The sequence below is a fragment of the Dicentrarchus labrax genome, unplaced genomic scaffold, assembly GCF_905237075.1.
Source record: "Dicentrarchus labrax unplaced genomic scaffold, dlabrax2021, whole genome shotgun sequence".
In the NCBI taxonomy this organism is placed as follows: Eukaryota; Metazoa; Chordata; class Actinopteri; family Moronidae; genus Dicentrarchus; species Dicentrarchus labrax.
In genome coordinates, this window is record NW_026136706.1 from 14,221,996 (window position 1) to 14,233,038 (window position 11,043).

Here is an 11,043-nt window from a genome sequence, read left to right on the forward strand (position 1 = left end):
TCTTATTGAAGATAATATGTTGGAATAATTGAGCTTCACACTTCACACCTTGGACAAAAGCAGTTAAAAAACAAAAACTTGCAATCAAAAAATCTGCTGATTAGCTCAGTTGCCATGGAAATGTGGGTGTTGAACTTTCCATCATTACAAGCACCAGATTCTGTCCCCTGGGATTAAGACTCAATAATATCTTTCTTTATTCTGATTGGTTGTTTTCATTCAGGCCCGGTGGATTCTTTCAAATTATGCCATTGGGAGCCAGAAGACCCTAATTTTTTTTTTACGGATTATCTGTCTCATGTCAGGATCAAGTGTGAACCTGTCGTACCGTTTTGAAGCCTCAAGTTTGGCATTTTGGCCATCGCCATGACCGTTAAATGGAGCCAACGGAGTACTGCGAGTTGAGCTGCTCTCACTGGCTGCGCAGTTTCGACTCGTCCGTAGCAGGAAACAATGGTGGCCTGCCTGGTCACACACAATCTCATGCAGCTTAACAGTGCAATAAAATATGTTTCTGAAACAATTTTAGGAGAGAAATCGTAACGCAGTAACAGAATCTTGCTTCAGCACTGCCTAGTTTGACAGTTTGATGTGAGTTGCATGCATTGAGCTGGACGGACTCACTGAGAGTGACTTGTCAATCATAAGGTAGCCACTCCCAAAAGCATACTTACGAGCAGCTTTATTGTCTATTTTACTCTAAATTGGACCATAATTTACTAAATGAACTTCATTGTGTACGAAAGAAGACTTGAAACTAGTGATTGAGACCATAAACTCGTTAGGAAACTGTTTACTGAGCTCATAAATGAAGTGAGAAGTCGGGTCATTTCTCCATTAGAGTGAATGTTATCGGTGTATAATTGCCTTTACATATAATGAAGCTCTGTCCATTATAAACCCTATCAATGATCAGGACACAGTGAAAATTTCAGCAAATATAACAAAAAGTTATTTTCATAATAAATGACCAACAGCAGCTTTAATGGACCTTGTGGTGAGACTGTCATAATCCTTTACCACGAGGCCCTCCCTTTATAAGTGGGGAAATAATTAAATTAAACATCTGTATCATCCCACAATCTGCCTGCAACAGAACCCTTTTATTGCTTCAACCGTTCAACCTTTTATTTTGAAGGGACTTCCTGTACCGTCGTCGAGCTAGCTCCGGCTAGCTTGCTAGTAGCTCCGCAGAGGCCGACACTTCCCAGTCAATCTGTCCAATAGGAGTTCACCGACAAGCTGGAAGTTGGTTGCTACGTCCTCATACAAAAACTGTGTGTCGGTCATAGCTGTGGCGTGGAAACCGACAACACTGAGTAGCTTAAGTTTTTTTGTTTCAAGTGACGAAGAAGTTGATGATTTTTTGCGATACAAGACGTTAACTTAACTAACTTAATGTCCTCCGACGGTTAGAGAGGACCGGGGCCGAGACGGTATGGGAAAATAACTTTATATATTTATATAACATACACCTTTGTGCTGGGTTATGGCTGTCAGGTCTCTGCTGTGTTTTCTGACTGACAACACTGACTTGTAGCATGCCACGCAGGCAGCTAACTTCTCCAAAACTTTGCCTACAACTCAGGAGTGGCCCGCACAGCATGATACTTTGACGTTTATCTTACATTTTCACGTGGATTTCCTCCCCCCCACCTCCCCCCCTATTTAAAAAACAAAAACAAAAACTTCCCCGACAATGATGAAGATTAGGAGATACTTGAGGGGGAGTGGGAGGGTGCTCGCATTTGTGTTCATCGCCTCTGTCATTTGGCTGCTGTTTGACATGGCTGCCCTCCGGTTATCGATAAACGACGTGAACAGTCAGCTGCTGAAGGAGCGAGTGGTGAGAGAGAGGGAGCTTTACAGGCAGCAGTCCAGGGTGACACAGCTGATGAAGAGGGGGTTTAAGCACCCAGTTCAGAAGGTGGACTTGGCTGTCACACATGCTGGGAAAGAACCACTCAGTTCAAGCATCAAACTAGCCCAAGTGTACAGGCATGGAGGCAGGAAACAGGGCGAGATGTTAGGGGATAAAAAGGTTAACTCTGTCCAGCACCAAGGAGGTAATCTTCCCAAGACTGCCCGCCCTAAATATGAACATAAAGAAGGTGACGAGAAACGAGATGTCACACCAAAGCAGGGTGATCCTGCAAAGAAAAAAGCAGTAGACTTGGATCTGAATGGGACAAAGTTGGAGAAAGGTAGAGTAATAGATGACTCTAATAAAGTGATGTTACCTGTAGTGGTGTCTCATATGGCACCTGGGGTTCAGGACAACAAACTTGTTCCGCTACCGACCTCAAAGAAGGGATCCATTAATGGTGGAGATGTTGTGCAAAACGCTCTGGGCAAAAGCGACTCAAAGACAAACGAAAAAGTCGAGGGTGAATCTAAGATCAAGAGCGGGATAAAAGAGAGCCAGCTTCAGGCCGAGGAGGCACACCCTGTTAAACCAACATCTAAATCACCTAACAAGGATGTTAAGGCGAATAAGGAAACAGAGGAGAAGCACATTAGGACGGCTGATCTGAATGCAGCGAGGGAAACCTCCAAGGATAACTCCACTGCTGTCAGAAAACCAGGGGTCCACAAAGTGCTTTCTCTGGATGCGACTCAAGTTCCCAGAGATGCCAACGCGGTGGGCCAGTTTGGTCAGGCGGCACTTGTTGCCAGTAACGAAGACTTAGAGGTGAGGAAGAGATGGGACGAGGGGCATTTTAATGTCTACCTGAGTGACCAGATCCCAGTGGACCGCGCCATCCCGGACACCAGGCCCGAGATGTGAGTCGTCTAATGCACATTTTCTCTCTCTCTAACTGCTCTGAGTGCCAAGCTGAGTTGTCTTTTTGTCTCTGCTGTGTTTTTTTTCCAGGTGTGCACAGAATCTGGTCCACGATGACTTGCCTTCCACCAGTGTGATCTTCTGTTTCGTGGACGAAGTGTGGTCCACGCTGCTCCGCTCTGTGCACAGTGTGCTCAACAGATCTCCACCGCACCTCCTCAAAGAAATCATTCTGGTGGATGATTTCAGCACCAAAGGTAACGCCGTCCTGAACGCGTTTACGGGTAGAGCGTGAACAGTGCAACAGTCTGCATCAACTAAAGCACCAGAAAACTGAGCTGGTATCCTTGTTTATATTTATTTATAGTCTAAAATTTGTAGGCCAGCTAATATACAGTAATGTCTAATTGTTTTTGTCTGATTTTGTCTTTTTTTTAATGAAAATGTTGGTGTTTTTGTGTGATATTGTTATCCTATAAACACTGTGTGACTTAAGACTCCTCTTTGACACTAATATCTTGTTTATTTTCTGTATTAGAATCCAGTCTTTATCACTAGTGTCTGCCCGAAACTGGATTTTTTTTTTTAGCACAAACCAATATCTGAGAGTAACAATGATATATATCAAGTGTAATTATAATAATCACTATTATTTCTTTATAAATACAAGTGTATTACTTTAACAACTCACACACAGCGCGGTGCAGAAGAGTTTGAGCTTAAAAGCAGGATTGCTAGAATTAAAACACATCACACAACTCTGACATGTTTTTTAAATTGCATACATTTATAACAGTAACACATATTTTTAAGATCTATCCCTGAAATGTGGTTATTGAAGAGATGTGACAAAAAGATGAGTGGAGACAGTCGATAATAAACTTGACAGTGCTCTCTGGTGGACAACCTACATAATGGTGACACTGTGTCTAAATTTGGGTCCTAGTAGTTATTTAAATCATATGTAATATTTTATCAGATAATCTGAAGGAGCCTCTGGATGAGTACATGGCCCAGTTTCCCAAAGTGCGAATCATTCGTCTGAAGGAGCGGCAGGGCCTGATCAGAGCCCGGCTGGCTGGAGCGGCTGTAGCCAAAGGTAATCACTACTTTGATCAATACTTTTTGTCATAAATGGTTTTTAATGTTTAGTTTATATATACATACGTGCATGGCGGAGGGAATATGTCCCACATAAAAGAAACATGAAGCAAACAGAAATCACAGAAATGTGTCAAATCATAGGGTCAGACTTTGTTATCATGAATGTTACACTGAAAACACAAGTGTGTCTTTGTCTTAGGTAATATAGGAATACTGATACTGTATTTATGTGACAACCCCACGATGACTTATTTACTTAGTTACCAAGTTTTATAATTATGTGTCCGTTGTGCAAGATGTCAACTCATTTGAGATGTGGGTACAAGATAATAACTGTATGGAGTACTGTATCATGCTAATCCATGTGACATGGTTAGAAGCACAGTTCAAAAAGACGTACAGTTTATAGGAGATGCTTTTTCTGCTCCTGTTCGTGCGAATGAGCTCATCAGATAAGTGTAGATTTCAAGTCTGAAATTTGCTTTTTTTAGAATCAGAATCAGGTTTATTGCCAATAAAGTTTTCACATATGAGGAATTTGCCTAAGAATCACAATGAAGCGTAGAATATATATAAAATGTATAGAAATATAAATAAATATAATAATAGAGACAATAAAGAGGAGCCACTATATACATGTATATAGAGTGAGAGAATATGTATAAAATGGCCAGATACTTGAATATATTTGTAAAGAGCTGTACAGAGATGTGGGGAAAAAAAAATTAATAAATTGACCAGGAAGTCTACAAGTTAGCAGTGTGACATATTTGCAAAAAAAACAATGGGTTTAACACCAGTGTAAAATAACAAAAACTAGGTTGAAGGATTATTTACAGGCTGTTAGATGGAAAACATATCCTGTGGGCTGGAGTTAAAACATGTTTTCTCAGGCGGTAACAGTGTAATCTTCACTTTGTGGTTGCAGTAAAAAGCACTGATTGAGTAGTTGTTTCAGGTATCATATCTGTTTGTGAAACCCAGTTGACACAGATAAATGTTTCTTAAATAGTTCAAAAGTACAGATAGTCTGTGACCCACTTGTCTCTTGCAAATCCAGACAGCTTGCAAGATGCAACTACACTTTCACCACTGCACACATTTTAGTGGATGTGTGCATTAAAATAATACCAATGTATGTAGGTTTATACATGGCATACACCTTGTAACAAACACAGTACTTAAACATGAGAGCAGCAACATTGAAAAGTTGTTTTCTTCAGTAGAAACCCCATTCAATGTTGCACCTGCTGTACAATTTTATGCATATTATTTACATAGATCAACAAACAACTGCCTTTGAAATAACCCTTTGATTGGTGTTATAAGGGTTGCACTGTTAACATGCAGATAAGACTATTTGTTTAACTGCAACAGGATGTTTGCTCTCCTCTAATGTAGGTGAGGTCCTTACCTTCCTCGACTCCCACGTCGAATGTAATGTGGGCTGGCTGGAACCTCTTCTGGAGAGAGTCTATCTGGATCGCAAGAAGGTGCCCTGTCCAGTTATTGAAGTCATCAGTGACAAGGACATGAGGTGACTCATATTACGCTGCCATATTTGAGTAAAAGACATGTGATGTGATCATGTTTTCTACAGTAATGTTTAATGCTTCTGTTCTGGCTCTTTCTCCTCAGTTATATGCTGGTTGACAACTTCCAAAGAGGTATTTTCAAATGGCCTTTGGTGTTTGGTTGGAGCGCATTACCAGACGAGTACATTAAGAAGAATAACATGACCATTGCAGATCCCATCAGGTGACCTACACAGACAGTTTTTATATTATTATATTTTATTATTATTTCTGCTGCGTTTTTATTTATTTGTTTTTATCTTTCAGATGTCCAGTTATGGCTGGAGGCCTTTTCTCCATAGACAAAAAATACTTCTATGAGCTTGGCCAGTATGATCCTGGCCTTGATGTGTGGGGTGGGGAGAACATGGAGATTTCCTTTAAGGTATATTGTCTCGTCTAATCCAAACATGAATTCAAACCATAGGTGTTTGGGAACTCAGCAGAACTCCTCTCACATGACTCGTTATCCCGTGTCCATTTGAACAGATCTGGATGTGCGGAGGGGAAATCGAGATCATCCCCTGCTCTCGAGTGGGACACATCTTCCGAGGACAGAATCCTTACAAGTTCCCCAAGGACAGGCAGAAGACGGTGGAGCGTAACCTGGCGAGGGTGGCAGAGGTCTGGCTGGATGAGTACAAGGACCTTTTCTATGGTCACGGGTACCACCACCTGCTGGATAAGAAGACCATCAACATCGGCAACCTCACAGACCAGATTGAGCTGAGGCAGAAGCTCAAATGCAAGAGCTTCAAGTGGTACCTGGACAATGTGTATCCAGATATGGATGCTCCCTTAGTGAAAGCAGAAGGCCTGGTATGTAGATGAATAAACTTTATTTACATTTGCCTAAAAGATCCCTTAAAAACTAGAGCTTGTTATTCTTTCCCTCCATGAAGCTATTGTTATCTCTGCTGAGAAATCCACCCAAACAGAGACTGTGATTGTGCTCCTTTGAAACAAAGAATAGCTGTCTATTAAAGCCTGTGACAGCTTTCTGTCAGTATTTATTTCAAGCAAATGAGAACAGCAACAAGGCCTATTTTCATGTTTTAAGGGAAGAAAAGTAAATGCTATCAGTGCTGCTGTTTCACTTCTGTAAAATGTTTCCTTTTGTAGATCTTTAATCGTGGCTTAAGAAAATGCCTCGCTCTGAAGGAAGGCTCTCTGTTGTTTGAGACATGTGATCTCAGCAAGCAGGTAGGTTCTTAGTGATTCTTCTGAATATATGCACATATTTTGCCATTTTGGCCTCATGACTGTGGTTATTGTGTAAGAATATGCAGGAATAGACCAAGATCAGTACAAATACAGTCCGAGTCCAAGACAAGACCCAAGCCACGATAAACAAGGGTGGAGTCCAATACGAGACCAGGCCTTTCTAAATGTGGTCTTCTTGGATTCAGAGCAGCCCACTGAGCCATCCTTCAAAATCTTAGTTTTCATGGAGCATAATTACACCCTTTTCACTCTTCTCTCCCTCTCTCTCTCGCTCTCTCTTTCTCTCAGAGTCAGCACTTTAATTACACCTGGTTGAGGCACGTTCGCCAGCAGGACATATGTGTCGCACCCCAAGGCAAGGGCAACGGCTTTGCTTTACAATTATGTGACAACGCCAAGTCTGAGCTCCGCTGGTTCCACAAATCCTCCAACTCTGCCCTGGTAGGTTTAGTTTGGGTGTGTCGTTGGCTTTGTCTTCTATCTTTTGTTTTTCTTCCCTTTCTCAAGTCTGTTATTTTAGTCAGAGATATTTCAGACAATGGTATCGGCCTGCTTCTAATTCACTAGAAGTGAAATATGTTGCTGTCAGTTGTGTAGTACAAATCCAAGAATGTTTCATCTTTGTCCGTTGCTCATTAATTATGTTGCCTGTTTTGTCTTTGTGAAGGCGGAGCATCTCATAACAGAGTTTGCGTCGCACCACATGTGCCTGGAGGCGGGGCCTCGGAGTGACATTCTGCACCTCAACCCATGCGAACCCAGCAACACCTTTCAAAAGTGGCAGTTCACACACTACCACGCTAAGTGATGAGACTGAAATGGGTTTAATATGTCAAACATGCACTACGGAGACCTTCAGTGGCCTCACGCTACAGTACAGTCGGTGGTCAGCGTCAACACAACTGTCCAGAGGAGGTGGGAAGCGCTTTGGTGGCAGTAATATGTGTGGTGTAAAATAGAGGGTGTGGGGATGTGCAATGTTTCCAATGTCCTTTTATCATATCAGCATGGACTAACCTTGAGTTTAAGTGCTAGTGCCAGAGGAAAGAGAGCATCTTCTTTCTTTTTTATGAAGATTTGGACCGGAGTTTGCTCATTTTTCGTTTTGTTTTTTTTTAGAAAGATCCTCTACACAGGCTTTTTGGGGAGGAGGGATGGGAAAGACTAAAGGGCTTCAGGTGAAAGTCTATAAAATAACACTCAAACTTATCTTTTCCCTGCCAAAGGTTAAAAACAGTGCCTCATATATTTGCAATGTAAAAAGTGATTTTTCTTTTTGTGTGTGCTCTGCCGGGAATGAATACTGAGTTTAATTGCATGTAATGTAGAATTTATTCATTTGTATAAAACACATCACATACTTTTGACGAGACATCTTCATCTTTGTTATGTACTTTATGTTTGATGAGGCACTTGGGTGAAACAGCTGCTTCTCTGGTTTTAAGTGCCGCTTTATTTAGGTGTGGGTTTTGTTGTGAAAACTGTCCCTTTTTGTCACTAGAGGGAAGTGTTGGTTCAAATCACCCAATAAACCTGTGCTGTGATTTCATGAGTGTTAACAAGCCCTTTAACTACATATTGATGGAAATGCATTTTCTTAAGAAAGTAAAAATAGAATAATGAAGATAAAGATTTCATTGCATGCATCTCTTTTTATTTGTTTCTTGTCCAATAGCCATTAAGGCATGTAAGAAGTTATGTTTAGTTGGTCACTCAAAAACACTTAAATCCACTCCAGAAGTTAAGATACTGAAGCTCTAATACCAAACAACACTACTACTTACTTGTTATAGGCAGTAGGATTATACAGCCCTGAGCTTCTTACTTATTTAATCTGTTGTTCAAGTACCTCCCTTACATAACAAGATGTTATCCTCCTAAAACCATGAAAGGCAAATATGAGATGGTTGTTATGCACTGCTCAGCAATTAGATACCAAACAACAGAAACAAATAGTACTCTTAATTTAGAGATCTTGTAAGTGACCTGGAGAGTAACATCAGAGATTTTCAAGTAGGTTTTTTAGAACAAATAAATATGTAAGCTGTAACATATGACATAGATGTACAATCAATTTCCTTTTAATGCTCATTGTTTTGTTATGTATCATGTTCAGCAGTGTTTATGTTCCTAGGAAAAAAAAAATCTTACAAATTCATCATCATGTACTCAAACTCCTCTATCTTCTGGCGGGTGTTGCCTCTGCGGATCTTGCGGTAGGACACGGTGCTGTATTTGGAGGAAGAGAGGTGGTTGAAGCATTTCGGCTGGACGGATTTCTCCAACAAAGGCAGAGTGGAGTGGCCTGGGCTGGGGTTTTGGTGAACAATGTCATGCATGTTGTGGTCTTGCTCTGGCTCCTGGTCCACCTGAAGCTGCCTGTCACCTGATATCTGGAGTTCGTCACTAGACATCTGCTCTGGGATTTCTGCCTCCCCATTTGGCTTTGTATAACTCTCCTCATTAGTTACATCAAAGGGTTCAAGGTCTGGTGTCTGTCCGTCTAGTGCCACTTCTTCCTCCTCTACTGGTAGATTTGCTGAAAAGAAAAAAAGGGGGTAATCTGTTTTGCACTCTGTAAACAAAAACCTTCCTCTCAAACACAATTATACAAAATTTCTCTTACCTTTTTCTGCTGATCTGTTTCGTGTTTGCATGTCTGCGCCTGTGAAGTTTGTTTGTAGAGATTCTCCACAGGCGCTCATCGACTGTTGTCCTGGATCTGCAACATCTGACTGATCCATAGGTTCAGTTTTTGGTGTCTGGAGCTCTTGCCGTTCCTCTCCTTGTTCGGTCAGAATGACCTGCTGAGTCACTTCCTTTTCCATCTCTGAATTATCTTTGTCAATAATGGGTTTTTCCGGATCAGGCCCCCCCTGTGGGATAGGTTCGTCAGATGTCACACTGTTGACAAGACGCTTGCACTCGTTGGCACCAAAATCACAAGATGTGTTTGTTTTTATGTCGTGATGAGCTTGGTCCTCATCACTGTAGAACACTGAGTCGTCTCCCTCCTCCATTGACCACACATCTCTGTCTTCAGCCTCCTCCAGGGTCTGGAGGCCCCCAAGAGTGATCCCACCAATGATCTCCAGGACCTGGGATGCCATTGCATCTTCTTCTACTGTGAGCCTTGGGGCCTTTGGAGGCATTGTGCTCGTCTCCATCTCCACCGTCCTGTTTTTCTTTCCACAATGATGCGAAAATGGTCAAGCTCCAATGCTTTTTCTGCAGATTATTTGTTAAAATAAAGCAGCCTCAGACTTTGCATTGTCTGCTCCAGCGTTCCATGTTATCAAAATACTTGTTTTCATCCTACATTGTCAAAGAGTGAAGGAAGAATCCATCCTGCATTTCAGTCGGCAGTGCAAGCGTGCTCCGTAGTACCATGTAATTCTGTGTACTTGTTGAATCACAGAAGAACAGGGGTTTTGTTGTGGCCCCAACAAAGACTCTTTGTGACTCTGGCATCTGCATGTGAAGTGATTGTATTCATTCTTTAATAATCTCTGCTGGGTGACCACCTTCATTCTGTAGCATTTTGAGTCCAGATTAACATTCTCCTATAGGTTTTCTTTACAGCAGTTCACTGCCTGAACCAGCAATGTTGCACAAGCTAAGCTTTGTTATGTCTTCAAGTGCATATTAAGACCTTTACATCTTAAGTAAGGCACCTGAAATGCTGATATAACATTAAGAAGACTTACACAAGTACTGAGGTCCTCTACAGGCAGAATTAATTTACTCAAGTACTGTACAATTTGGAGGTATTTGTACCTGAGTATGTCAATTTCATACTATATTTCAGAGAGGAATATTGTACTTTTAAACTTCACTATACTTGTCTGGTGCGGCTGTGGCTCGGGAGGTAGAGCAAGTTGATCCCCTACTCCTCCTTGTCCTTGAAGATACGGAATCCCAAATTGCTCCTGATGCTGTGCATCGGTGTATGAATGGTAGTTTCTGATTGTGATGGCCTTTGCCATCACTGTGTGAATGGCTGGTATGTAGTGTAACAAGCACTTTAAGTGGTCGGAAGACTAGAAAGGCACTATACAAGTAGAGTCCATTTACTATCTGAGAGCTGAAGTTATTTTTTACTTTTCAGTTTGAGATTTTATTAGAAATATACAATAAGCCTGTAAGACAGGGCTCTCAAACTCCAACTCGCTTGGGGCTACGGCTGCTATTGTCATCTTATAGGAGGGCCACTTAAATGTTCAAGTACCACAAGAAAGCACAGTATTTCTGTAAATATTCCATTTCTAAGATCATACTTAACAATAAAATGCAAACAGCAGTTTCTATGAATGCTTATATCTTCATTTTATATCATCTATGTTCTTTCCTGCTCTC

The 11,043-nt window shown here is 41.4% G+C and overlaps 2 protein-coding genes across 2 annotated transcripts; one reads left to right on the forward strand and one right to left on the reverse strand.

Annotated features, from left to right (window-relative positions):
* The first annotated feature begins 1,221 nt into the window (after positions 1-1,221).
* Positions 1,222-8,236, forward strand: LOC127365702 (polypeptide N-acetylgalactosaminyltransferase 5). Its single transcript, XM_051404082.1, has 10 exons — positions 1,222-2,784; positions 2,876-3,042; positions 3,765-3,884; positions 5,291-5,426; positions 5,528-5,647; positions 5,731-5,848; positions 5,953-6,282; positions 6,586-6,666; positions 6,976-7,128; positions 7,355-8,236. Exons 1-10 carry the CDS (start codon positions 1,700-1,702, stop codon positions 7,493-7,495), a joined length of 2,451 nt encoding a protein of 816 aa, XP_051260042.1. The 5' UTR covers positions 1,222-1,699; the 3' UTR covers positions 7,496-8,236.
* A 566-nt stretch (positions 8,237-8,802) lies between these two features.
* On the reverse strand, positions 8,803-9,923 carry LOC127365704 (ermin-like). The gene is made up of 2 exons (XM_051404084.1): positions 9,314-9,923; positions 8,803-9,226 (listed from the first exon to the last, which is right to left on the reverse strand). The coding sequence occupies exons 1-2, from the start codon at positions 9,852-9,854 to the stop codon at positions 8,835-8,837; spliced, it is 933 nt and encodes a 310-aa protein (XP_051260044.1). The 5' UTR covers positions 9,855-9,923; the 3' UTR covers positions 8,803-8,834.
* Positions 9,924-11,043: the final 1,120 nt, after the last annotated feature.

What these genes read in the sequence shown, in the direction of transcription:
- LOC127365704 (XM_051404084.1), bottom strand. Translation starts at nt 9,854, where the DNA reads ATGGAGACGAGCACAATGCCTCCAAAGGCCCCAAGGCTCACAGTAGAA. An exon ending in AAACAGATCAGCAGAAAAAG is followed by an intron (nt 9,227 to 9,313) that starts GTAAGAGAAATT and finishes TTTTCTTTTCAG; the next exon opens with CAAATCTACCAGTAGAGGAG.
- LOC127365702 (XM_051404082.1), top strand. Translation starts at nt 1,700, where the DNA reads ATGATGAAGATTAGGAGATACTTGAGGGGGAGTGGGAGGGTGCTCGCA. An exon ending in TGGAGCGGCTGTAGCCAAAG is followed by an intron (nt 3,885 to 5,290) that starts GTAATCACTACT and finishes CCTCTAATGTAG; the next exon opens with GTGAGGTCCTTACCTTCCTC. An exon ending in TAGTGAAAGCAGAAGGCCTG is followed by an intron (nt 6,283 to 6,585) that starts GTATGTAGATGA and finishes TTCCTTTTGTAG; the next exon opens with ATCTTTAATCGTGGCTTAAG.